Source organism: Chaetodon auriga, chromosome 17 (assembly GCF_051107435.1).
Source record: "Chaetodon auriga isolate fChaAug3 chromosome 17, fChaAug3.hap1, whole genome shotgun sequence".
NCBI classification, from domain to species: Eukaryota; Metazoa; Chordata; class Actinopteri; order Chaetodontiformes; family Chaetodontidae; genus Chaetodon; species Chaetodon auriga.
The window spans coordinates 602,216-629,702 of record NC_135090.1 but is presented as its reverse complement, the minus strand read 5'-3'; the positions used below and the strand labels follow the sequence as shown (position 1 = coordinate 629,702).

General features: G+C 42.5%; 1 protein-coding gene across 3 annotated transcripts in view; it reads right to left on the bottom strand.

Annotated features, from left to right (window-relative positions):
• tspan13b (tetraspanin 13b) overlaps positions 1–19,073 on the bottom strand; it is a 29,753-nt gene extending 10,680 nt beyond the window's left edge. For all 3 annotated transcript variants that reach the window (XM_076753976.1, XM_076753974.1, XM_076753975.1), the window contains exons 1-3: positions 18,831–19,073; positions 15,237–15,404; positions 12,665–12,745 (exon numbers count right to left, since the gene is read on the bottom strand). In XM_076753976.1, coding sequence (XP_076610091.1) covers positions 12,665–12,745; positions 15,237–15,404; positions 18,831–18,893 — 312 coding nt within the window. In that variant the 5' untranslated portion in view covers positions 18,894–19,073. The remainder of the gene's footprint in view (positions 1–12,664; positions 12,746–15,236; positions 15,405–18,830) is intronic.
• Between the last annotated feature and the right edge of the window lie 8,414 nt (positions 19,074–27,487).

The window sequence follows — 27,487 nt, the reverse complement described above, 5'->3', positions numbered from 1 at the left end:
TTTGATTGCTCTTACAGCAGATCAGACAATGTACACAACTTGGAGGTCTTAGTGAGAGCAGATTCATTAGATTCATTAGATTTATTTGAACACGGTCACATTCTCCTCAAACTTCAAACTTTATTTATTTATATGGCACTTTTCATACTTAAAAAGCAACACAAAGTGCCTACCCAGCCCTCCTGCCCCCATAACTACATACAGAAACACACACACAGACACACACGCACACGCACCCATACGGATAAGATAAGTAGTAAGCCACCTTTGGGGGCCATCCACACTGAGAGGGCCCCCGGCTCATGACCGGGGGGCGCCGCCCGAGACCACCCCGACCCAGGCAGACAGAAGGCCCCACACTAAGGTGCGGAGGCCTCCAGCCATCCAGGCCAGAGCCGCCCCCTCAGCAGCACCCCCATCAGTAGGCCAGAAGCAGTTCCCAGTGAGGGGGGCCCCCCATGAGGAAACGCTTGACCTAAAAACCAAGGACCCCCATGAGGAAACACTGGAGCTAAAAACCAAGGGACCAAAACATAAACATAAAATGAAATAAAATGAGTAAATGAAATAAATAGCAATTAAACATGTCGTTAAAACATGCAACTAAAATAACAAAGATAAACATGCTAAGAAGCGTGATTAAAGGAATAAGATAAATCAAACAAATCAATTGAAAGCCTGATTAAAAAGGTGGGTCTTGAGCCTCTTTTTAAAAACATCAACAGTCTCTGCGGCACTGAGGATCTCCGGCAGGCTGTTCCACAATTGGGGTCCATAATAACTAAAGGCCGCCTCCCTGTGTGTTTTAGTTCTTACTTTTGGTATGGTTAAGAGGCCAGTACCGGAGGACCTCAGGGTCCGCGAGGGTTGGTAGGGTAAAAGTAGGTCAGATAAATAAGAAGGCACAAGACCATTAAGACATTTAAAAACTAATAAAAGAACCTTAAAATCTATCCTGAAATGCATGGGGAGCCAATGCAGCGATTTTAAAACTGGCGTAATGTGCTCCCGCCCTCTGGTCCTCGTCAGCACTCGTGTGGCTGAATTCTGTAGCAATTGAAGGTTGGAGATACTCTTTTTGGGAAGACCAGAGAGCAGGGCATTACAGTAATCTAAGCGACAGGAGATAAAAGCATGCATCAGCACCTCCGTGCTGGCCTGAGAGAGAAATGGGTGGACTCTAGCTATATTCTTGAGATGGTAAAAACCTATCTTTGTTATGTTTTTGATGTGTGGAATAAAAGTAAGCTCAGAGTCAAAAATCACGCCCAGATTTTTTACACAATGTGTTGGTTTAAGATCTTGTAGTTTTGGTAAAAGTTTCTCTCTCTGGCCTTCAGGACCAATGACTAAGACCTCTGTTTTGTCCTGGTTGAGCTGAAGGAAATTTTCTGCCATCCATGACTTTATGTCTAAAATGCAGTTAAAAAGGGCATCAATTGGCCCTGTGTCATCAGGAGACACGGCAATGTACAGTTGCGTATCATCAGCATAACTATGGAAGCTGATGCCGTGCCTCCTGATGACGTCCCCTAGGGGTAGCATGTACAGATTAAAAAGAGTTGGACCTAAAATTGACCCCTGGGGAACCCCACACTTGATCTCATGGGTTCCTGGGGAACATGTATCCCAACTTACAAAGAAGTGTTGGTCAGTGAGGTATGAGACGAACCAGTTAAAAGCAGTACCTGAGAGGCCGACCAGGTGCCTCAGCCTGTCTAATAAAATACGATGGTCTACTGTATTGAAGGCAGCGGTTAGATCCAGTAGTACCAAGACTGTGAGGTTGTGGTTATCCAAGTTGGACCTGATATCGTTTAAAATCTTTAAAAGGGCTGTCTCGGTACTGTGGTTCATCCTAAAACCAGACTGATGCCTTTCTAAAATGTTATTTTTGTTTAAAAAGTCATTTACTTGGTTAAAAAACAAGTTTTTCTAAAATTTTACTTAAAAAAGGTAAGTTGGATACAGGTCGGTAGTTATTCAAAATGTTGGGGTCTAAATTGCTCTTCTTCAGATGGGGCTTCACCACCGCTGTTTTAAAGGAGGTGGGGAAGACACCCGTCTGAAGAGAGCAATTCACCATGTATAACAGGTGTTCCTCAAAGAATCCATAGAGTGTTTTAAAAAACGGAGTGGGAATTGGATCTAAGAGGCAGGTTGTAGGGTTTACCTGGGAGAAAACTCGACCAAGTGTCCACGCATCAACCAGGGCAAAACTCTCCAGTGTTTCCTCAGGTAGAACCTGTGATCCAGACGTGTTGGTGGTTAAAATCTGTTGAGATAAAAGACTGGATCTGATGTTATCAATTTTGTACCTGAAGTGGTCTGCAAAGTCTTCGCACAGGGTATTTGTTATTGTCATATAAGATCTGTTACAATTACTGTTTGTTAAAAGATCAATAGTGGAGAAGAGAAATTTGGGATTATTTTTGTGGTCGGAGATTAGTTTTGTGAAGTGAGAGATTCTTGCCTGTTTAATAGTGCTATTGTAAGTTTTGAGGTGTTGACGTAAAACTTCATAGTGGACTGTCAGTTTTGATTTTCTCCATTTCCTTTCAGCACTCCTGCAGTTTCTTTTCAGTTGCTTAATTTCCTCGTTTCTCCACGGAGGTATAGGTTTTTTCTTAATTGTTTTTGTTAAAAGGGGAGCCACTGAGTCCAGCGTTGACTTCAAATTGCTGTTAAAATTGTCAACGATAAAATCACAGGGTGCTGGTAAAATCTCTGCAGGAGTGCTCTGTAAAATCTGGATAAAATTTGCAGCCACTTCAGGAGTTAGGCAGCGTTTCCTTACTGTTCTCACTGGAGCCTCCCGCTGATTAAAACTGGTGATGTTAAAAAACACACAATAGTGGTCAGACACAGCCAGATCCACAACAGTGGACACACCCACGGACAGGCCATAAGTTATGACCAGGTCCAGGGTGTGGCCCCTGTCATGGGTCGGCTGTGTAACGTGCTGTTTAAAATCCAGACAGTTTAAGAGGTTGAAAAATTCTCTGGATACTGGGTCCGAGCTGTTGTCTATGTGTAGATTAAAATCACCAGTTATTAAAATCCTGTTGTAGGTGGTGTGAATGATTGATAAGAATTCGGAGAATTCACTGATAAAACAGGATGAATACTTGGGTGGTCTGTAGACCGTTATGCAGAGAATAGGAGGGCTGCTAAAAACAAAGGCATGGTGCTTTAATGACGTAAAACTGTTAAAAGAGACTGCATTTGCAGACATTGTAATTCCTATGATGGATGCAGTTCCGCCTCCTTTTTTGCCCCCCCTAGTAGAGAATAAAAATTTAAAATTTGGTGGGGAAGCCTCAGTGAGAACAACAGGTGCATCGGTGCCAAGCCATGTCTCTGTAAGGAGAATACCATCTAGCTTTTTGTCTAAAATTAAATCATTTATGATAAAAGATTTGTTTAAAACAGAGCGCACATTCAGCACAGCTAATTTAATATCTGTGCTGAATGTGCGCTTATCATGGTGTTTTAAAGGAATATTAAAAACAGTGCTGGATCTAAAAACATTCCTGGGTTTTAACGGAGTGAATGTCCTGAGTTTTTGGTGGTTGAGAGGTGGTTACTGATGTAAAGGTGTGTATGGTGTGGGTGAAACATGTGGTGGGCAAGGGCCCGTGTGCGTGAGTCGTACCATTTAGTCAGGATGTACCATTTAGTCAGGTCCTGTCCTGTATGTCAGCTGCTTATGGTAATAAAAACATCTGCAAAGGTTTACTCAGGCCTCAAGGTACTGTCAAGGTAACTTAATGACAGGTAAGTCTGCTGTTAGGTTTTTTAAGTATATTCTTTATATAAAATATTTTAAAGACATGGCTACAAATGTTCATATTTATGCAGTGCATTTTCCAACAGGGGGTGACTGTCCACAGGTGGTAAATTGCCATAATAAAGCATGTCATTGAAAGGTGAATTGTTCAGTGCAAGACATGATTCCATGCTCTTAATTGAGAGGTTTGAAACATTGTCACTGCCTGTGCAATACTACATAATACATGCAACATGGTGAATTATTTGGGCTTCAAAAAAACTGTAGACGGAAAGGGCTCACTTGGGTTAAATCTCACAGCTTTAACCCACAGTTTTTGTAATTTTTACATATGTGTATATTTTCAGCCAAATGAGTGGTGCTCAATGAAGTGGTGCTCCTCTTCTAACCTCAGATATGCTCTAATTGTACCCCAAGAAAATCACATGCAAATCCACATTACAAGCACACAAGCTGACATATTCTCTTATAAGTTATTGTGTGTATGGAAGGCTGCTACTACTTATTCTTCTGATGTATTTTGCTAATAGCTTTTAAGCATTTGAGGTTTACACTTTGTATTCAACTCTGTTGCCTACAAACATTTCAAACCACTGCACCATTGTGTAATTCCCAGTTATGTACAGTGTAGCCTCACTGCGCTGTTGAGGTTTGAAAACGTAACTTCTGCTGCATAGGATTTTTGATCTGTGTGTAGCAGCATAGAAATATTGTTTATCAAACTATGCGTTGCTGCATCTGACGAACCGGGCTGATGGCCAATCAGGGTAACGAGCGGCGTATAAAAGCAACAGCTCGTTCCCCAGGTCCTTCCTCTTTGCACTTCACCTGACGTGTCATTTCCGGGTCAGAGGCTGTCTGCCCTCGACAGGTATGGCTGCTCACTGCTTCTCTTTGCTGGCTGGTAGGCTATTCCGATTCTTCCATGCTAACTGTAATGGTGTACTCCATAGACTGCTTGTGCGCCGCTTCGTGCCTCCCTGTGTTTACTCCTGTGCGTGGCATTTGTGTGGTAAGTGTCCTCTCTGCGCTGGCGTTATGGTGCTTGCTACAAAGTGGCTAATGCTAGTATGGTCGCAGGTTAAGAGTTCTGGTGACTGTCTGCAGCCCTCTCGCTTCCTTCGTGTGTGTGCCCATCTTTGTCAACAGGTGAGCATTTAATTTCGTCTGTAGCCGCATCATTATCCGTTTTCTTGTCTTAGCAATGCTAACGTTGTTTTGATTAGGTCAAACGGCGATCAGGCCGCTACAATCAGCTGACTGGGGCCACTGCTGTTTTGTCTCCACAAGAAGTTTGCTCCTCGTTGCTCTGGCTCTACGAGTGGTCTTGCCACGGCGGCTCGGCCCGCGGATTTAATAAAACTTTTTAACCGGGGCTTCGTCCCTTCTTAACTGTATGCATGAGTTGAAGTGCTTCCCACTCTCCCTACCCCTGCATTATTTGCATTAGATTTATTTGGTTGTATTTTGTTTATCTTGATTTTGATTTTGTGTTCTTTTTTTCATTCAATTTATTTAGTTATTTGACTTAGTTTGATTTCAATTGTCTCATTTGTTTCTTAGGTTTGCTGGGTTAATTTGAGGGGTTTTGTCCTTTGGTATTGTTTGTTATAAGTTCTAATTTAAACGACTTATTTTGTATATTTTTGGTTAAGAGTCTAACTTTGTTTAAACTTTTGTTTGACTTTGAATGATTTTGTTGATTTTTCTTCTGTTGTCCCAGTCCCGCTAATTTGTTCTCCCCTTTTTAGCTGCTGGAGACGGTGCCGGTGAACGGTGGTGGTGTCCTCCGGTTTGTGTGCTGTGCTCCCCTGGGATTTGGTCACTTCACTGTCCATCAAGTGTGTGTGGGTGTTTTAAGTTGGTTTTGCTTTCTTATATTTATTTGGCTCACTAGCACTCGCCCACCCCGACGCCTCAGCTCCTGATCAGGTCCCCTTTCTCCTCCCTGTATGAATGGTTTGATTTTTAAACTACAATTTAATAAACTTGTCCTTTTTAAACCTTGGAACCACATCTCTGCCCATCAGTAGAACGGACCTGTGTGTCTATTTCCCTGGGTGAAATTCCCAGGGTGGCGTTGTCGTGCAACTGTTAGTGTATTGAAGTGTGTACAAGCATACATACAGTACTCTGATCAATCATCTCCTCCTACTCTCCCTCGCCACATGTGCATAATACACTATGCAAACAGTGTATTGGTAAACATCATGAGATATTCTTAACTATATACCATTTAATGTATTAAGCAAGCTATTTTCCTATACACATATACGCCTACAGTGCTACTGTCTGCACATTGAATTTTTTCACTCACTAATACTTTGCTTTGCAGCTGAGAGCGTTGTTAACAGCAACATCACACCTCATTTCCCAAAGTGTGAAAAGGTTCCATAAGAAATCTCAAGTCTTTCTATTTTAGTCTGAGGTTAACTTTCTGCATGAGTAGTGGGAGGAATGTTGATTCTGAGATGCTTAAAGGCTCCCTCCAGTCAAAAATTAGACATAGATGTTTGAGTTACATTGTGCAGTATGATGTGTGTGCAGAGTTTGACACTCAAAGGCTGTTTTACCATACGTCTGTTGAAGGAGGAAAAGTTCTGTAAGCTGGCTTTAAATCTCAGTTTAACACCTGGAAGTACCAGCAGGATGTATGACATCACAAATCATTTGGAAGACAACTGTGGTTCAGTGTGCAACTTACAAAAGAGTGATGTGGAAACTTGAAACTTGTAAGGCCTGTAAGGGCCAGGTTGATGAGACTGTGTCCCATTTCTAGAACAGTCTGCTTTACATCTGCCTTACACATACTTTTATATGGGTCATTATATATATATATATAGTAGGTGTGATCACATTATTTGCTTATCATCGGTAGCAGTAGAAAGGTGTTGTGAACCTTTCTGTCTTATTTCTGGTTGCAGAAGCCGGGGAGTGCTTTCTAGGTCATCAAATCTTTAAACAGTGCCTACAACTCACTTCCACCTCGTTACTGACAACACAGACACAAATAAAGCCAAAGCAATGGGAAAATGATATTCATCACTTCTGAGTTTCTGGTAATGGATGCTGTTCCCTCAAGGTGCTGATGTTTTCGTCTGTTTTATAACTATTCACATTAATTTCTTCAAATGGTGACTTCCAGCTAATGCATCAATGTTCCTCTGAGACAGGAATCAAAAGGACAGAAAGACTATTCCCTTGCAGTTCGTACCCCTTTAAATATCACCTGTCTGGGACGTTTCATCATTCCAGGAATTAAGCATTTTCATGTCTTTTGTTGCAGCCACCTCCTCTCATCCAAATTGTCCACTACTTCACTGATTTCCAACATGGTGCAGAATGCCTTTCTACAACTAGTTTATTTATATCTTGCACTGTGTTTTTGCATGTGAATAAACCAGTGTCTGTGGACCACCTTATTAAAAATGTTTGATAATTTCAATGCGGTCATGTGACATTCTCTGAATTTTCGGAAGCTGACGGACTTTTATTTTGTTAGACTGGTTGTCCCACTGGTTGTGTTGTCACATTGTCACAGTCTTACCTGCTGCCATTAGCTGTGTCCCAATTCAGCGGCTGCACCCTTCAGAGGATGGATTTGAAGGCCGATTACGTCATAACGTTGCGCGAAGGCTGTCCCAATTCGTCCAAATTCGAAGGATCCTCCAAATACAACCGACAAATGCATCCTCCTTTTCTCTGTATTCGGAGAACGCATCGCTACTATCCTTCGTGGCCTCCCATATCCCAAGATGCTTTGCGCACCGATTGTTTTTTTAATAATGGTGACCTGTTGATATGAGGAGCTCAGTTAACTGTTAGCCTTATTAAAACCCTTTACTTACAAATGTTACAAGCTCGCATGTCAACTAATATCTTATTGTAACTGTGAAGATATTCACATCAGGTGAATTTGTAAGTTGTATAATAGGCTACATTTCGCTCCTCTTACAAGCGATAGGAGCTGTATGGGCGCATCTCTGCACCCCGTACGTGTGTTTTTCCTGGGTTAGGAGGGAAGAAGTTATGCCGTCGTGACGCAATCAGGAAATGCTCCGAAGGCTAGACCGTCCCATTTACCGATAGTTGATGCGGCCGATGGAGGACCCTCCGAAGGACCCAGCCTCCGGAGACCGCGTAGGCTGGGTCCTCCGAAAGATGCAGCCGCTGAATTGGGACACAGCTATTGTTTCCTCATCTGGTCACCAGTGCCCTCAGTACTATTCCACTCTCAGCCACACCCACCTGCCTGCTCACCTGACCACACACCTGAGACTCATAGCAATCAGTGCAGTATATAAACTGCTCTGCCAAACTCACTGGTTGCCAGACTGTCATTGTTCTCATGCAAGACTCTCCAAGCTAAATCTCTTGGACTGATCTCCCGTTGCCAACCCTGCCTGTCTCCGACCACGCTTGTTCTCCTGTTCCCAGGTAGCTGCCTTAGCCTTTTGTCCCTGACCACGAGTCTCGATTTTTGTTCCTGGATATTGTTTGCCTGAGTGTTTGGTGTCTGCCACATCAGAGACTCCAAGACTTTGTATTCTGTAGTCCCAAGTATTTGCCTGCATGTGACTGCTAGACGCTTTATTCCCTGCACAACACCAGAGACTGTACTTGTTGCTGCTAATCTGGTACTGCCAATTTAAGATTAAAAGGTTGGCACAAGTTTTACCCGTGTTGTGGTGGTTCTGCACATGGGCCCAAAACTCGCTTTGTGACAGTACAGTCTGGCCAGTCATGGACCCAGCAGATTCCACCTCATCATCAGACCACATCGAAAGGGTTGAGGGCGTCCTCCAGCGCAGCGTTTCTCAAACTTTTTCAGTCACGGCACCTTTCAAAAGTGCATAAAATTTCACGGCACCCCAGTGTAAAATATAATTAAAAACAACACTGCATAGCCTAAATGTAAATGCAAATGTCCTGTTTATTTAGACGGGTCAGTATTAATGAAAATGTCATAATAATAAGCATAATACGAACTGTAAATGCACAAGAGATAAGCAAGAATGTTTCTTTCCATCCGTAGTGCTTGTTTCCATCTGTGCCTCTGTAGCATACATACGTGCATGCACACACCCACACACACACAAACAATAATCTGCAATGAGAGAGGAAGAGAGAGGCCTATATGCACGCAGCGCGCAGGCATGCGCTCACGCTCACACAAATAAGCCGCAATTGAGAGAGAGAGGGAGAGATAGAGGAGGGGGTGTGACTCACCATCAATGGGAGACGTGAGCCTGGTGCGACGCACACAACCGCCCTATCCTGGCAGGGATGGATGAGAGGCAGACACGGAGCTCCTGGTCCACGGTCCTCAGTCGCTCCCTGTACTTGTTCTTGATCTATGTCAAGCTTGAAAAGCTCAGTTCGCACAGCTAAGTTGTGGAGAAGGGTAGCAGAATAGGAACAGCACTACTTTAAGCCACTGGGTACTCTTTTCCCACTGATATCCAAAACCTGTCCAATTCCATGTCACCAATCTCATTTTCAATGTGCGGTCTTCCCTGATCTCAATCAGTTGCTCCTGTGTTGGCAGTGAGCAGTCCTTTGCGCTCTCCAGTGCGCTTGAACTCCAAGGATCACGGACCCAGTCAAACTGTGCATAAGACTCCGATGGAAAATAATGATTAAATCCCTTGTCGAGAGATTTCAGATGCTGGGCTATGAAGTCAGAGAGTGTACTGCTGTTTACATGCACATTGCACAGGGGAAACATATCCAGCCTGCCCTGTTCCACAAAGGAATGCCAGAGTTTGAGCTTAGATCTGAAGCCACGCAGTTTGTCAGACGAGGAGAGGAGGTATTCTTCTTTGCCTTACATTTTAATGTTAAGCTCATTGAGGTGCTTAAAAATGTCACCCAAATACGCAAGTTTTGCACACCATCGCTCATCTGCGAGTAGCTCTGCATATGCAGATTTCTCTTCTGTCAAGATGGCTCTAAGTTCTTAACTTGTACAATCCCCTGTGACAGCCAGCGGACTGCCTTATGTAGCAACAGGCTCTGATGCTCTGCCCCCATTTCCTCGCATAGAATCGAAAACAGGTGGCTCTTTAATGGGTGCGTCTCCTTTTCAAGATACTCAGTTGTCACACGATAAATTTCTTCTCCTGTCGTTTTGTTTGGCAGCACTTTGCAAAATATATAATTCTCTCTGATACGGTCCCTGTCCACAAACCGAACATTTGCCAAGAGCTGAGCGTGCCCACTCACGTCTGTTGACTCGTGTTGTAAAACGGCATCTTCAGTATCCGCAGATGTCATTGATTCGCCTCCCTATTGTACAATCCAACAACAGGACCTTTGCAATTTCTTTTGCAGCTTGAGGCCCTAGCATTTTGTTCACTATTACTGTACATGCTGGCATAATTACAGTCTCTGCAATCCTGTGGGGCTTCTTTGCTTTAGCTACAATTTCAGCTACAAGGTAGCTAGCTTCCAGTGCTTTCTCCGAGACTTTTGCAGACTTAATCATCATTTGTTCTTGACAGCTATGTTGACTTTTCATTCGTACAAATATTCAGCATCCTTATCAGCAAGTGATGGATGATTAGTGGTCAGGTGTCTTTTAAGTTTACTCGGAACCATCGCTTGGTTTGACATTTTCATGCCAAATATTAGGCACAAAGGGAGAAGGCATGCTTCATCCCCAGTACGGATGAAGCCAAATTTGAGGTAGTTCTCACTGTATGTTCTCTTTTTAGCCTTACTGCTAGCATCTACCTTTGCGACCTTTGGTGCAGACTCAGAGCTGGTGGACAAAGGCTCGCATGAAGTAGTAGGCTGAGGCTCTGAGGACAGCATCAGGCCCTGATGATGTCCACAATTTCTGCCACTGAAGGACAATACACAGTATTAGTAGCACAAATCCAGAAGCTAATCAATGCCAAGACCCAGCAGGCGGCTTCTGGGCCACCTCCAGTCCAGCCTCTGCCAGCTTTGACCCTGGAGTGGGCTAGCCACCGGCCTACTAGCTCCCTACCAGTTCCAGTCCATGAGTGGGCTAGTCAAAGGCCTGTTCGCAGCTTGCTAACTACAGCCAATTTAGCTAGCCAACAGCTTTCTCTCCTGGCAAGCTGGCAAGCTTCCTACCAGAGGCCCAGAGGTCTTCATTCTGGGGGACATGGCTGGCCATCAAGATGACCCCCACAGGAAGGAAGGGGGTATGCAGACATCATGCCACGCCACAGCACAGCTCCTCTTCCTCAGCCCTGTGCCATGGAGGACCCCCTGTCCAGCACCGTGGTGGTCCGGCTGGCACCTGTTCCCGGTCTCTGGGTGGCGACCCAGCCAACACCAGCTTCTGTTTCCCCATCAGTGGTGTGGCTGACACTTGAACCAGAGCTGCAGCCACCCACCGAGCCAGAGCCAGAGCCAGAGCCAGAGCCAGAGCCACCCACCAAGCCAGAGCTGCAGCCACAGCCAGAGCCAGAGCCAGAGCCACCCACCAAGCCAGAGCTGCAGCCACAGCCACCCATCGAGCCAGAACCAGAGCTGCAGCCACCCACCGAGCCAGAGGTGCTGCCACCCACCAAGCCAGAGCCACAGCCGCTCACTGGGCCAGAACCAGAGCCGCAGCCACCCACCGAGCCACAGCCTGAGCCAGCACCACAGCCACAGCCACCCACTGAGCCTGAGCCAGCGCCGCAGCCACAGCCACCCACCGAGCCACCCACCGAGCCAGGGCCAGGGCCAGGGCCAGGGCCAGAGGCAGAGCCAATGTCATCCTCCAGAGGGGTATCCCCTACGCCGCCGTCCTCCAGAGGGATATCGCCTTCGCCGATGGCCTCCAGAAGGATATCGCTTTTGCTGACGGCCTTCAAAGGGGTATCCCGTTCACTGACGTCACCCAGAGGGGTACTGCCCCTGCCTTTGGTGCAGGCCTCCAGAGGGGTAATGCCTTCGCCGACATCTCCCGGAGGGGTATTGCCTTCGCTGATGTCTCCCGGAGGGGTATCACCTTCGCCACCGTCCTCCGGAGGGATATTGCCTTCGCCGACGGCCTCCGGAGGGGTATCACCTTTGCCGATGGCCTCCAGAAGAATATCACCTTCGCAGATGTCCTCCAGGGGGGTATCCGCTTTGCCAACGTCACTCAGAGGGGTATTGCCTTCGACTTTGCTGATGGTCTCCAGAGGGATTCTGCTTTCACCAACGGCCTCCAGATTGGCTTCTCATTTGCCACCACAGGCTTCCAGAGGGAAACCTTATGTGTCACAAACACGCTTTGTGACATGTGACTTTGAGGCCTCCTTTGAGGAGGGAGATAAGGATTGGAGACCCACTGAATGTACTACTAGGTGAAGCATCTCTATTTATTTTCTATGGAACACAACTGAATTACCTCACAAAGCATTACGAGATAGTAAGTGATGTTTGACTGAAGGTTGGAAATTTGGCAAGAAATTTTCTTTCCTGGTGAGTTTTGAGATCACTCAGAGGCTGAGACTAAGCTGTCAACACACACAAACACACATGGTTGGTAAGTACTGCTAATGCTGCACTGCTGGTTAATGTTGTTTGAAGCCAATAAACACTGACTACAGAAACAACTTGGTGGCAAAATTTGTGTGGCTAAATTACTTTAACTTTATGTTCAGACTAAACACACACCCTTACAGCTGCATTACATTGTGGTCTGTAAAAAGTACTGCATTTTTACAAATTGTTTTCTTTTTCCGAGTATAAAACAGTCTTCAAGTTAGCCACTTATCAATGCACATACATAAACACAAATTATCAATCAACAAATTGGATTCAGAATGACTGCCAGTCCTCGTTTGATTGTGCGTTAAAGTTTCTGAGGATGGATTGGCCTACTAAAAGCTGCTTTAATGGAGAAACTGAAGATTTTCATCTTACCTGTTGCTCCCTGTTGATGGCCAGACAAGCACTGGAGACAGAGAACTGCACAATAAACACCATGACCAGGACGATCATGTACTTAGCTTCATCGTCAAGGAACAACAAATACACACAACATACAAATTACACATATATCCTGCTCAAAGCTAGTGTTACTATACCCCTCCATATGAAGTTGATACTTTACAATAAGACAGTAAAATCTGCAGTTTGTAAGGCTGAAAATAGAGCTGTATGAACTGGATGGCTGTCTACAGTGTGAAATACGATGCTGCTCTGGATCTTATTGCACATGCATTTACGAATGGAATATGGATTTTCCAAAACACTGAGGTGGAGGCGGCACACTGTGACACATATAAAAACAACTTGTGGGTCACAAACATGACATGCAAATTCATTACCAAGCATCTACCTTCCACAAAAAACAATTCGTATATAGTAAATAATCTATACTCTTTTTGTTAGTCAAAACCCTTGTCAGAATTGTAATGTTTCCAACTCAAAATATTCAAATATTTTTGTTAATTTCTCACAAAATAAATCAAACATCTAATGTCCAACTATGAACATACTGTTTGCAAAAACTGTTCCAACATGTTTCATTTCCTCACAGAATTAATAGGAAAATTTAAAATAGGTTTCATTAACTATGATTAACATGATACAATATAAAATTTGTAGTGATGGTAAATTATTCTCATGTCTGGGTGTTAAGTACAGAGGTGGAGTCAGGACATGGTTAGCCTTGTGCAAGTGCTGTTACATAAATGGCGTGTTCATGATACACTGACAAATAATTCATAAAAGTGAGGAATTTTCATGCAATAAATAAGTTAATAAATAAATAAATAATTTGATGTAAGGTTAAAACTGATGTATTACAATCTGTTGTGTAAGAGGTAAATAACATAATTTACTAAAAATGTTGTAAGCACATATGCTTTAGTTCATTGTTTAAATTGTACGTTTCTTGTCTGGAACCAAGGTTGTCTGTTTGTGGTGCACCTACAGTCAAGTTCATTGTGAGACTGTATACAACGCAAGGCGAACGTCTCATGAGGCCTTGCCTGTTTTTCGTTCAAGTTAACATCTGAAGCCTAAGCAGACGGTAAAGGAGCGTTAAGGGACTTATAAGACTTGTAAGAGGATTTTCATAGACTTCAAACCTCTCTTTACAACAAGCAGCCAACAAGGTATTTATTTAATTTGTAAATGTTCTTCATTTCATGTCAGCGCTGAGCGTCATTTTATGTTTACTTTTATTTTCATGTCATGGTGCCTTGTAACTCATTTAGATCATTTGCATTGTGTTTATTTACGAATATAGTTCTCACGGCGTAAGCAGCGTAAGTGTGATGGCATGAAGGAGAGGATGCAGCAGAGATGTGCCCAAGCAATAAACACTTGTTTCAAAGAACCGACCTGTGTCTGCGTTGTTGTGGAGAGAGCTACACCTTGTTTAGCTTAGTCCTCTCACCTCTGTCTTGGAAAGAAAGCAAATGTAAGCAAGAAAAAAGACAGTAAAATAAAGCAAAGAGAGTTCATTTCATAAAATAAAACTATTCCTTTAAATGTTTGTTGCTATGACAATAGGCCCAGATATATTTAAAGTCAGCTTTGAAAAACTGAAAACTCCAAGCTTGTGTCAAATCATCAACAATCAAAGCAAGTTGACTTGCACAGAACAGGGCTAATAAGTTTAACTAATTCAAGTTAAGACGCTGTTACCATTAAAAAATAATCCTGCTTATTCTCATACATCTAATTGGTTTTTTGAAAGTAGTTTGAGGATTGATTTGTTCATAATCTTGTCACGTCCACTCAGCCTCTTACCTGCTGCCATTGTCGTGTCATCTGCTCGCCTGCTCTGCCAGTAGTTTTCCACACTCAGCTGCACCTACCAGTCCACTCACCTGATCACACACCTGAAGCTCACTGCAATCAGCCCAGTACTCAAACGGCTCTCCCACACAGTCACTACCAGATTGTTCTTTGCAGCATGGAAGACTCTCCAGCGTTTCTTATTGGATTGAGCTCTCGTTCCTGGACCTGCCTGCCTTTGACTTCCCCCGATCACCTGCTCCGTAGCAAATACCTTAGCCTTCAGTGTTTGAATACATCTGTTGCCCTGTATTTCCTGAATCAAGGCCTGTGAGTGACTGTTGCCTGTTTGGTTTGCCAAAGAATTCCTGAGCTTCACCATTGTTCCGGACAGAACAGTAACAGCCTCGTATCTAAGACTGTGTGACTTCCGTGTTCTGGTGGTGTTGCAATTGGGTACTAACCCCCCCACCCCCCATTACAGATCTTTTTTACTTTATGTTGTTAAGCTCAGTTTCTCAAGCTACAAGGACAAACACCACTGTTTCAGAACAACTGCTTTGGTTCATTTTTAGTGCACAAACTTTCATTTGGTTGTACAGTATATCATCATGTATACAGTAAGTGTAGGAAACTCTCAATTCATGAAAATTCTATTTTGATTATTGCACCATCAATTTTAAAATAACCTGCATGTTCTCATCTAACATCATATTTACATCAACACACGCAGTTTGAAGGATACGAAGAAGAGCAGGACCTGGTGATGTTTCATGGCCCCTATGAGGCCAGCCAGGGACACAAAGAAGAGGAAGATACCCACACCAATGATGCCTCCCACTACTTGAAAACTGGAGACCAGACCAAACCACTTACCCCACGCTGCGATACCGATCATCAGCAGGCTCACCATCTGCAAGACAGACACACAGACTGCATCTCAATGTTCTAATTATAGTGTGAAAAAGTTATGATTTGTAACCTTGCAATATTTTTAAGATTTTAATATCAAATGAAAATATTGGCTACAGGCAGCTTCAATTGGAAGAAACAACCCTTTTAAAACCTGTAAAGATAAAACCCCATAAAGTAGACAAATGACTCCTTTTGAACTCTGTCCTGGGTTAAAAAAGAGCTCTATTGTCTTTTGTATATTGTATACTGTTGTTTTACAACACTGTATGGACACTGATTACCAACAGTCTGAATGAGACACAAGTATGCAGCCAAAATGCCTTCACCTGGAGCAGTGACACATGTGGTGTTAAGTGCAAGACATGCTGTATATACATTCTGGAAGACAAATCATAAAATCATGACAGTAAAACTGTCTCAATCTCTTCAACCTACATACAGTATGGAAACATTAAATATAATTTACAATGTAAACACGTATTTTACTAAATATAAGTAATAACACTACAATGTAAAAATATTCCTTTATTAAAGGAAGTGCTGTGTTTAAGTTAAAAAATAAAGAAGCATTATCAGTAAAATATATTTAACAATCAAAAATAAAAGTTCTCATTATATATCATGTACTCATGATATATAATGAGCATTTTATTACATTATTTATGTGGAAAATCCTAATCTGCAAAGTAACTAGCAACTATGGCTGTAAAATAAATTCAGTTCATTCAATTTCATTTATATAGTGCCAGATCACAACAGAAGTTGTTTCAGGACACTTTCCATATAGAGCTGATACAGACCATACTCTTTAATATAGAGTAAAAGCTAAATTATTTCCCTCTGAATTTAGTGGAGTAGAAGTATAAAATGTAATACTTAAAGGACCAGTATGTAAGATGTATTGGCAGAAATATAATGTATTATTCATAGTATGTTTTTATTTGTGTATAATCACCTGCAAACAAGAATTTTTTTGTTTTCCTTGCCTTAGAATGAGCTCTTTAAATCTACAGAGGGAACGAGTCCTCTTCCATGAAGTCCCCATGTTGCACTGCCATTTTTCTCCAGTAGTCCAGAATGGACAAAACAAAACAAAACAAAACAAAACAAAACAAAACAAAACAAAACAAAACAAAACAAAACAAAACAAAACAAAACACTGACTCTAAAAAGTGCTTTCATGTTTTTCATGAGTTTCTTGGCCACCATAGGTTGTCCTACATGCTTAGAAAGGAAGGGGTGGTGCAAGGGTTAAACTCTGCAGCCTCACCACCAGATGACACCAAAGCCAACACACTGGTCCTTAAAGTATCTAAAAATGTACTTTTGTACAGTACTTAGACGCTGGATTTAAATAACTAAAAACAGGTTCAAAACACCCTCTCTATTATCTACAGTCCAAAACACAAACGTGTTCATTCTCTAAAATAAAAATATAAATGCCCATCCATCTACAGTGGACTATGATTAAAAAAGTTTACCATCCTATGTATAGTATAATTAGCAAGCCTTACCTGTACTTCAGGTCACTGGCTTCAAAGGCTTCACATTGCATTTAAAGCTGCAATAGGTAACTTGTATACAAGTATTTTTTTGTCATATTTGCTAAAACTGTCCCTATGCCCAGACAGCAGTACATGAAACGTAATATGTGGAAAAAAAAAAAAAAAAAAAAAAAAGGCTTCATTGGTCCCACATACTGCTCCTACTGCGATTTGCAAGACTCCACCGCACCCGGCACAAAACAACCAATCAGAGCCAGAGGAGTGTCTGAGGGAGTGTCTGACATCTGTCAATCACTACTGACACAGGCTACGAACCGTCCCCTCCCTCCACTCATGCTGCTGGCTGCTGCTCAGTCAAACAGCTCTGTGAACAGCGTCAGGAGGCTAGTGCCTGACGGAGCTACAGCCACCCGTAAGGAAGAAACTGCTCATACCGCTGCTGCCAACAACAGCATATACGGCTAGGACAACAAATAACCATAAAGATAATATGGTGATTGTTACAGTAACACCTTGCAGTGCTTACGGTATATTAGTGACTGTGATGTAGCAGCTGTACAGAGTTAGCTTGTTTCTGATGCTAAGGCTAATGTTACTGGCTGTCACGGCAGCTGCACAGGCATCTGCTCTCTTCCCCATCTTACCTACTGCAGCTTTAAAGGACAGGTTAACATTTAATTATGAGTCTATCTTAAACCAATACTCAGTTGTCTATATGTATACGTTATTGTTGGCTATAAGCATTTACTCCTGTCCATACTGGCCCTCAAGTTATCCCTTCCTAAAGCAATGTATGGCCCCCTTCCTGCATAAAAATGCATTCTTAAATTCAGTCAAAGCTAGTAGTATTTACATAAATTAAGTCAGTGTCTTAATTTTCATCACGTAGTTAACGTTGTGAAATGATGGCTATTCCTTTAGTTTAGGCTGAATTGAACCTTTGCTGTACATGGTTAATGTTGACAAATGGTCGCACTTTGGTTTAAGCACTAAAACTTCTTGATTGGGTTTAGGCATTAAAACTACTAAGTTTGGTACAAATTAGAAAGATAGTCCACACAAAAAATCTACCCTATAATGCAGCACTACAGCAATTTAGTTTTGCACTTTCATGAAATTAGTACATACAGACTAAAAAGAAATGGTAAAAACCTGAGCAGCAGAGGCCAAGACATGAAAAGTATTAATGTTTAGTTGCTGAATTTTTTACAATATTGTTATCGTAATAACATCATCAGTTATTTCCTCAGACTTGACAGATGTCCACATCAACAGAAAACATTCAACATTTGTCACAGGCTCAGTATTACTCCCCACTAATGTTTAAAATCGGTGGTGTGGTTTCAGATGGGTTCACGTCCACGTGCCCAGGCCCCTTCAGAGGTCCCGCGTGTGTGCTATGAAATTAAACCCTGTTGTAACCTGTAAGCATCACACACCTATACTGTAGTTCAAGAGAGAAACCAGGGATGATAAGAACAATTAAATGTTGCAGCAAAACGTAATCTGCAATGTCATAAAATACGATGAAATGAAATAACATTTAACGCTTTAAATTTTGGGCTTTGCAAACATTTCCTCCTTTAAAAGAAACCAGTCAGCTTTCTTTCTTTCTTTCTTTTTCTTTCTTTATTTCTATCTTTCTTTTATTCTTTCTTCCTTTCTTTCTTTCTTTATTCATTTTTTTTTTACATGTTTTGTTTCTCATACGTTTTTATCGGACGGGTACGGAGAGCATCTGATCCGGTACAACTATGAATAATTGATTCAAGTCGTTCTGACCTCATCGGTGTATTACCAGGACATTTCCTACACTGCATTTACTTGCTCACAGGATAGATTAAACAGTGTGTTTGAGTGATATAACAGTGCATTGCAGTACAGTAATCCGTATAGTATATTCGGCAGTGGATACTTACAACATAAAGGATGTTGAGCGCGCACAAGGAATGTTTGGAGCAGGCGAATCCAGCACAGCCCATCTTCGTCAATAAATAAATGGCCCTAGAGTGAATCCTTAAAATAAGTGTTTAAATAAATGTGCTGTCTCCACAATTGAAATCCAGACCGAAAATAATCCCGCTTCCCGCTGGGGAAAGATGGAAAGACGGTTGCCTGGCTGCAGGTCTAACCCGGAGACTGATGCGCCAATTCCAAACAATGAAACAGGAGTAGAGAGGAAGTTAGATATCAAGCCTTCAAAATAAATCTAAGCCGTTTGTCACAGTAGAGGTGACAGTTTCTATGATATCTTGAATTTAAGTGACATTGACAGTGTAAACGCACTATTTAACAAAGGTCAGGAAAGACTGTATTTCAAGATATTCAGGCCCTTTGGAGTGCAAGGGGCACTCCTGAGGACTTTGACCACCAGTCAAAGTCATCTTCTATGAACTGGTCTACTGGGTCAGCGGCATCTCAACTGCGAACAGGAAGAGACTTAAGACGGCCAGCTCTGTCCTGGTTGCCCCATTGATCCAGTGGAGATGGTAGGAGAATGGGGAATGGTGGGTAAGTCCCATCCCGTGCAGGACATTCTGACAGCACTGGGCAGCTCTGTCAGTGACAAGCTGCTCCACCAACAGCATGTGAAGGAGAGATACCACAGGTCTTCCTTCCTGCTACTGTCTTTACAATTAACAGTACTGCAGTAGACCACACACAATACACAGATACATTCACACATTCATATCCCTATAGGCACGAATGTCAAACTTAACCATTGCCTTGGTTTACTTATTTTTACTTATTATATTGTTTACTTATGAATCATATTAATCAATCACTTTTTTATTACTGATGTATATTACTATTAAACTATCCCCTTTGCGGTTGTGACACAGCAAATTTCCCTGCTGTTGGATGGCAAAGCCAAATAATGTTTAACTGGACACAAAGTTTCAGAGTTTTGTTAATTGGATTTGAAGGAAATTGTGTCTATCACCAAAGGATCTGAAAACCTGAGCCAGACATCTCAGGCTTGTCGTAGCCATTTTCCAGAGCGCTGGAAACAGATGTGTTTTGCCGCAAAAGTTATATTAGAAGCCAACAGCGGTTCCATCGATTTATTCTGGGAATATAATGAGTAGGAGCCAACATGTTAGAAAGTTTATTTTTCTTGTGTTTATTCATTGACTGTTTCCAGCTGCAATATGGTAGATAATTGTAGCCAAGGTTAGCTTGCCAAGTTGTTGTAACTATTGACACTGATAATATCAAATACAGGGTATTTCAGTTTGTGGCAGGTTGATCAATGTTGTCTGACGCTGTATACTTTTATTTTGAAGAGTGTGTGTGTGTGTGTGTGTGTGTGTGTGTGTGTGTGTGTGTGGTCACCTATTTTGACTTGACAATAGGTAAATGAGTCCGTGAGGGACAGCGCCAGAGGCTACAGAGAATCCCTGTTATTGACTCTGAAAATCTTCCGGAGAGAATGTGGATCAGTATGCCCCTCCATTCTAATTCTATGTAGTCAGGTTTCATTCGAATTGCTGAGATATAGCTTATTTGTTTGGTCATCCCTGTGATTCTTCCTGTTTCTTGTTACTCTCTTGGTTCATTTATGATTCATATGAGACCCAGCTGGCTTGAAGAGCACACAATTGTTTCTTGGTTACACCGGGACTCTTAGCACAGGTGCACACTCACTCACACACACACACACACACACACACACACACACACACACACACACACACACACACACACACGTGTGTGTGTTATATATGTGTGTGTGTGTGTGTATATATATAGGGTATATAGTATAAGTGTAATAATAATGGAAGTATGCCGAATAGTCGTAGCAGTGGGTGACAGTGAATGTCAAGCAAGGCCATGGCAGGAGACACAGCTATAGTGCACAATCCTGGTTCAGCCACTATCCATGGGAACCTCTGAGATGACAAAGCACAAAGACTCTGGGGAAGAAGCTAAGTCAGTAACATACCTTGGCATGACATGAAAGTGTGCAGGACAGGAATTCAAAAAAATAAAATTTACAAATACACAGAGCAATTCAATTGACAATGTTTCTTTCAGTATGTTCACCAGGCCCTCACTTGATATCTGACATGGAAACACATTGTCTTGAAAGGGTAATAATTAGGAAATATTGGCCATCGAAAAAACACATCTAACTGTAAGACAAAATTACTTATTTTCAAATGAAAACCCCAGCACTATATGTCACATTACCACAGCAGAAGACTGAACTTAATCATCTATTACCTACACTTAAGAAAGCAATTATAAGCTATACATCTGTGGAAATATTTGAATGTAAGTTTATGCACTGAGAGAACATTTCTCCAGATTCGGAACATTTCTATTTCTACACCATACAGTAGGTGACTTACCAAAAAGACTACTTCTCAAGCAGTAGTTACCACAGCTGAAGCTTAAACTGTTATGTGTACAAACACACTAAGACCAGAGGAAGGTAACTCACAGTGATGGCTTCAGAGAGAACACAGGAGAACAGGCCGGTTGAAAAAACAAAAGGTTTATTAACCAAAGGTGTCCACAAAAACCGGGATAAACAGAAGGTGAGAGCAAAAAACACTCTGGACTATTTATAAATAAAGTAAGGTTTAACAGAGGGTGTCCACAAAAACAGGAAACAAAAGGTGAGAGCATAAAGGCGCTCTGGGCAGGATGAGCTCCAACTCCACTCACAGGCAAGGCTGGGCTGGGCTGAGGGCAGGTGAAAGCTCCTGGAAAAAATGAACAGAGTTCAAGTAAGTGCTGACAGGAAAATTCAGGTGAACTGAATGCTGACAGAGGAACAGACGGAGTACAACTAAGACAAGCAGATGATCCGACGAATACTGGAAGCCTGAGCCGGATTTAAATACACTGCTGATTGGGGAGTAGATGAGATGATGACTTGCAGGTGTGAGAGGAGGCAGGGCTGGAGGAGCTGGGTAGGCAGGTGCAGCCCACAGCACGGACCTGGACAGACAAGGGAAGACAGACAAGACCACAAGGGGGCAAGGACACGAAGGGAAAACACAGGGGAAATGAGGAAAACTAGCACTGCCTAACATAAACTGTTATGACTGTTAGATTGACTCGTTTCTTGAAATACACAGTTGCTGTATTTTAATCCAAGTCTTATTTTCTTGAGCACAGTTACACATAGGTGTAATGTTTCGTTAACTGTCACTGGAAAAGTTCTGATCCAAAACAACCAAGTCATGCAGTGACCATAACAATAGTCAGCTGTTAGAATTTTATGGAGGTAAATTTCGCCATACCATGAAAATGCATGATTTCTTATTTTCTTTTTTCAGTTAAAATGCTCTTCACGTGGAAACTTGCTCAATCTTCATAAGAACCATTTCAAAGTATTTTACTCCTGGTGGTGTATTGGCATATTTATTTCAGGGTGTGCTGTTTGTGGCTGCCTGTTTTTATTATCTGAGCCTAATGATGCTCTAGTGGAAAAACAGTCATGAAGACTATTGTTTTGCATGCTTAGACCTGTATTTTATTTCTCAAGCCATCCCACAATCACTCCTCTCATGCATGCTCATTCACAATTTCTTTGCCATCATTGTCTGGGACTGTCAATTAAGATACTGGCTGTTCTTGTCAGCTGGTCACATCTACCCAATAGCACAGCGACTCACCTTCACTGTTAGCTTATCATATTGCTGCTCTCTTTATAAATACGATTCTCTCTCTGCCTTAGTTCTTTTCTGCTGCCCTTATGCGGTCATTTCAGTACAAATTGTCACTAATGTCAAGCGTCCATATTACCTTTCAATTTAGTTCTCCTTCAGCCACAAGCATTGTCTAACTTATCAGCCTAACAGGAAAAAACTTTATTCTCCCCTCATTCTCCTGCACTCACAAAGTCTTTGTGCTATTCCTGGACAGTGTGCTGTAGTCAACACACTGATTGCCATACAGTCTCTGGCTAATTCCATCCAAGCTATTCATGTATGCCTTCAGTCCCCAGAAAACGCTTGAGCTTGTGCCATATCATCAGCATTCCACATTGCTGCCATGCCAAAACACTACTGAACATGTGGCAGCCTGCCTCATGTTCAGTAGTGTTTTACAACCAAGCTGTTCATCACTATCTGGCCTCCACACCTCAGCCTCTCACAGGTGGGAAACAGCATTATCTACTTGTCATGTTAAAGAATATTCCATGGAGTGTGACAAAAACATCACAGCAGAAATGTTGATGTGGTCATATGCAGATCGCCAGTTAGTTGGACTTTCACTGGTGAGTTTTGGGCAGTTTTCTGCATCTACCATGCTCCATCTATCCAGAGAGAAAGCAAAGAACTGTTTCCTATTCCGGTATTAAATGGCAAGCTGATTCGTAGGAACATCACTTTCAGTATCTCAAATCAGTCTCCAGCAAGCACTCTCTATATTCCCAATTAAAAACTTGAACACTTTAATACTGCTCATGCTCGTCAGAGGTTTCCATGTCATTTCCTGCTCTACTGTGCGAATACAGAGTTTACAATACTTGGTTTCCTTCAATCTCTGGTCCTCCGGTCATTGCAGCTCTCCAGCCTGTTCCCAGCACATCCCACAACAGTGTGTGAACTGAGCATTTCAAATTTCTGTTTATCCAAACTGAAACATTGGACATTGTTTCATTTCCCTGTGCACTCCCATCAGAGGAAGAACAATAACCACACACTAATTTATTTGAAGGTATACATACCTTCAAAAAAAAACCTATATATATATATATATATATATATATATATATATATATATATATATATATATATATATATATACACACACGTATATATATACATGTATACAGAGAGAGAGAGAGAGAGAGAAAGAGACGGGCCTGTATTTCGAAACCTATTTTCATTTTCTCCTGTTTGCCTTGGTAAGTTCTCATACCACATGACGTGTTACAAATATGAAGCATAGTGCAAGTTCAGGCTGGCCACAGTGGTCAAGCTCATTGGCTGATGGCTCAACTAATCTCAGACCAGCCCACATCAGCTGACAGCTCAAGTGATTCTCTGCATTGCTCCTCATTGGCACATCTCAAACAGCACGCTCTATAAACTGTCATAACCTTCTCACCCTTTGCTGATTCCTCTGCAAACCGTTTAAAGCTCTGCAGGCCATTTTGTTTCTCTTATGACAACAATAAGACTGTTGGTGTTTGTGCTTCAACTTACCCTCCTGCTGGTCATGTCGATTCCCGTCATTGATGAGGATCCATGGTAGATCGACTGCATCATGGATTCCCAGCAGGTATCCAAAGCAGAGGAAACCAACTCCAAAGAGAACACTGTCCACATTCGTCAAAGCTCTCGTCTGGCAAGTAAATCTCTCAATACTCCCAGAATTAGCAGATGGCCAGTGCCCAAACTCCTGGAGGCCTTTTTCAGGAGTAACATCCAGGCTCCAGTCGGAACTTCTCATGAAGAGCTTTTTTTCATTGTTCTTGGAGAAAATCCACTAATAACAACCATTGGTAGTTTTTTCTCGCGGCTCTGTCAAGGTTACACTGAATCTCCAACCATTTTTAATGCAGCCTTAAAAGACAACCTAGATTCACTCAGTTTACCAGCTGGTAGTGCGCTTTTGCAATATGTGGATGACCTCATGATTTGCTCTCCCACAGAAGAAGCCTGCAAACAAGACACACTCACTCTTCTGAACCATCTGGCTGATAACAGCCACAAGGCCAGCTTGTCAAAACTTCAGTTTGTTTCAAAACAAGTCATTTTTCTGGGTCATGTGATCACAGCAGAGGGCAAAACCCTCTCACCCAAACGACCTGAAGCAATCCAAAACATCCCACAGCCTGAAACAAAGAAACAAGTTATGAGTTTTTTTAGGAATGACGTCATATTGCAGACAATGGATCCCAAACTTTGCAGAAATTGAGGCACCATTAAGCGCTCTTGCTCATGGGAAAGGCCTCACAGCAAAAGACAAAGTCACATGGACACCTGAGGCAGTAAAAGCCTTTGTGGACTTGAAATTGGCACTGCAATCTCCTCCGACATTAGGCCTTCCAGATTGCACCAAACCATTCACACAGACTGTTGACGAACGGGGTGGGTACATGACTTCGATACTGACACAAGACCATGGGGGACAACAGAGACCTGTAGCCTATTTCTCATCAAAACTCGACTCAGTTGCTATAGGACTTCCTACATGCCTTAGAGCTGTGGCAGCTGCTGAAAAAGCTGTGATCATGTCATCACGTGACATTGTAGGCTATGCTGATCTCACTCTACTGGTACCACATGCTGTTTCAATGATTTTGCTTGAACAGAAAACTTCTCACCTGTCAACAGCAAGGTGGCTCAGATATAACACGATTCTGCTCGACATGCCTAACATCACTGTTAAAAGATGCAATGTTCTTAACCCTGCAACTTTTCTCCCTACACTAGATCAGTGTTTTTCAACCACTGTGCCGCAGCACACTGATGTGCCGCGAGATACTGTCAGGTGTGCCGTGGGAAATTATCCAACTTGTGTGCCTGTGTGGTCTAGCGCCTGGCAGAGTGATCATGTAGTACTCTTCCATACCAGTAGGTGACAGTCAGGTAGCTAATTGCCTTGTGCTTGGAGACAAGCGAATTAGTGACACATGGATGCAGCGACAGGTGTTGTTGACGGTGGCATTGTGGATAGCAGGACGACGGTGAAAGTGATGGATAAGTTTTTGAAGAGGAAAAATGCTGACTCTGAACTGGGCCCTGGACAAAATCCGGACCCAGATGAAGGCCCTAGCATGAGTGGAGGTCAAAAGAAAGCAAAGACGGTGATGTCGAGCAAAGTTTCTGGCGCGAGGCAATACAATGAAAGCTATCTTTCATTTGGATTTACTTTTACCGGAGATGCAACGGCACCGACTCCGTTGTGCTTGGTATGTGGTGAAAAGCTCTCCAACAGTGCTATGGTCCCAAGTAAGCTTAAACGCCATCTCCAAACGAAACACCCTTCACTTCAAAACAAAAATGTTGAGTATTTTGTTCGCCTGCGTGAACACACGGAGAAACAGGCAACTTTCATGAGAAAAACCGCAAAGGTAAACGAGAGAGCCCTTAAAGCTAGCTACCACGTCGCTGAACTTGTGGCTAAATCAAAAAAGTCCCACACTGTGGCAGAGCAATTAATACTTCCCGCCTGCAAAGCCATTGTAAATGAGATGCTCGGACCCGAAGCGGCTAAAGAAATAGCCAAAGTCCCTCTCTCAGATAACACAATTTCCAGACGTATTGATGAGATGTCTGCAGACATTGAAAGTGTGGTTTTGGACAAGATCCGTATCAGTAATAAATTTGCGTTGCAACTTGATGAATCTACTGATATAAGTGGACATGCTCAACTCTTGGCCAATGTGCGTTTTGTGGATGGAGACACGATCAGAGAAAACTTTCTATTTTGCAAGGCTTTGCCAGGAAAAACAACAGGAGAGGAAATTTTTCGGGTCACATCAGAATATCTGGAAAAAGGAGGATGTTGTGTATCAATGATGCAGCAATTAAGTGAAGATGATGAAGAAGTTCTCCGCCGATACTGTCTTGTTTAAATATATAAAAGGTTTATTAAAGCAAGTACAGCATCTCAGACAGCATGCTATGTCTGGGTGGTTTCAGCCAATAGAATCAACACACACATACAGCACATACATCTCAGACATGCATTATATAGGGGAGTTGTGTTGACATAACTAACACAGAAGGGTTTAAAAAGACCTAATATGGTCATGGCAGAGCATATACTGCACAACAGGACAACAGAAAAAGACCTAATATGGTCATGGCCTCTCAACCTTTAGGTTAAAGGTATTTACGAGCGACAAGAATCTCAAAGCCCTGGGGGGAGAATGTCCTAATGAGAAGAGCAGATACTACAAGGACTTAAGTGGGAAAACTGCACGAGTGTCTGCACTGATGGAGCTGCAGCCATGGTCGGGCGCACCAAAGGCTTTGTAAGCAGAGTGGAGGAAAAAAACCCAGATGTGATCATTACGCACTGTTTTTTTACACCGTGAAGCCCTCGTAGCCAAGACTTTACCAGCAGACCTCGTTCCTGTGTTGGATGATGTTGTGCACATGGTAAACTTTGTGAAGTCACGACCTGTGAAAAGTCACATATTTGCAGCTTTGTGTGAGGAAATGGGAGCGGAGCATAAAGCCTTGCTGTTTCATACGGAGGTCCGATGGTTGTCACGGGGCAAGGTGCTGGCCCGTGTGTATGAGCTGCGAGAGGAACTTAAAGTGTTTCTGACAAATGAGGGGTCCGATTACGCAAAGCTGCTTGCAAGTGATGAGTGGTGTGCAAGGCTGGCATACCCGGCAGATATTTTTCATCATCTGAATGAACTGAACACACGAATGCAAGGCCGAAATGAAAACCTGCTTACAAGTACAGATAGAATAAATGGATTCCGTTCAAAGGTGCAACTCTGGCAGCAGCATGTGGAAAGTGGCAATCTTGAAATGTTCCCACTCACCAATAAATGGCAAGATGTTAATACTGCTGCACTGTGTGAGATAATAGTTAAACATTTGAAAACTCTTGAGGAGAAGATGTCATTTTATTTCTCCTCAGCCTC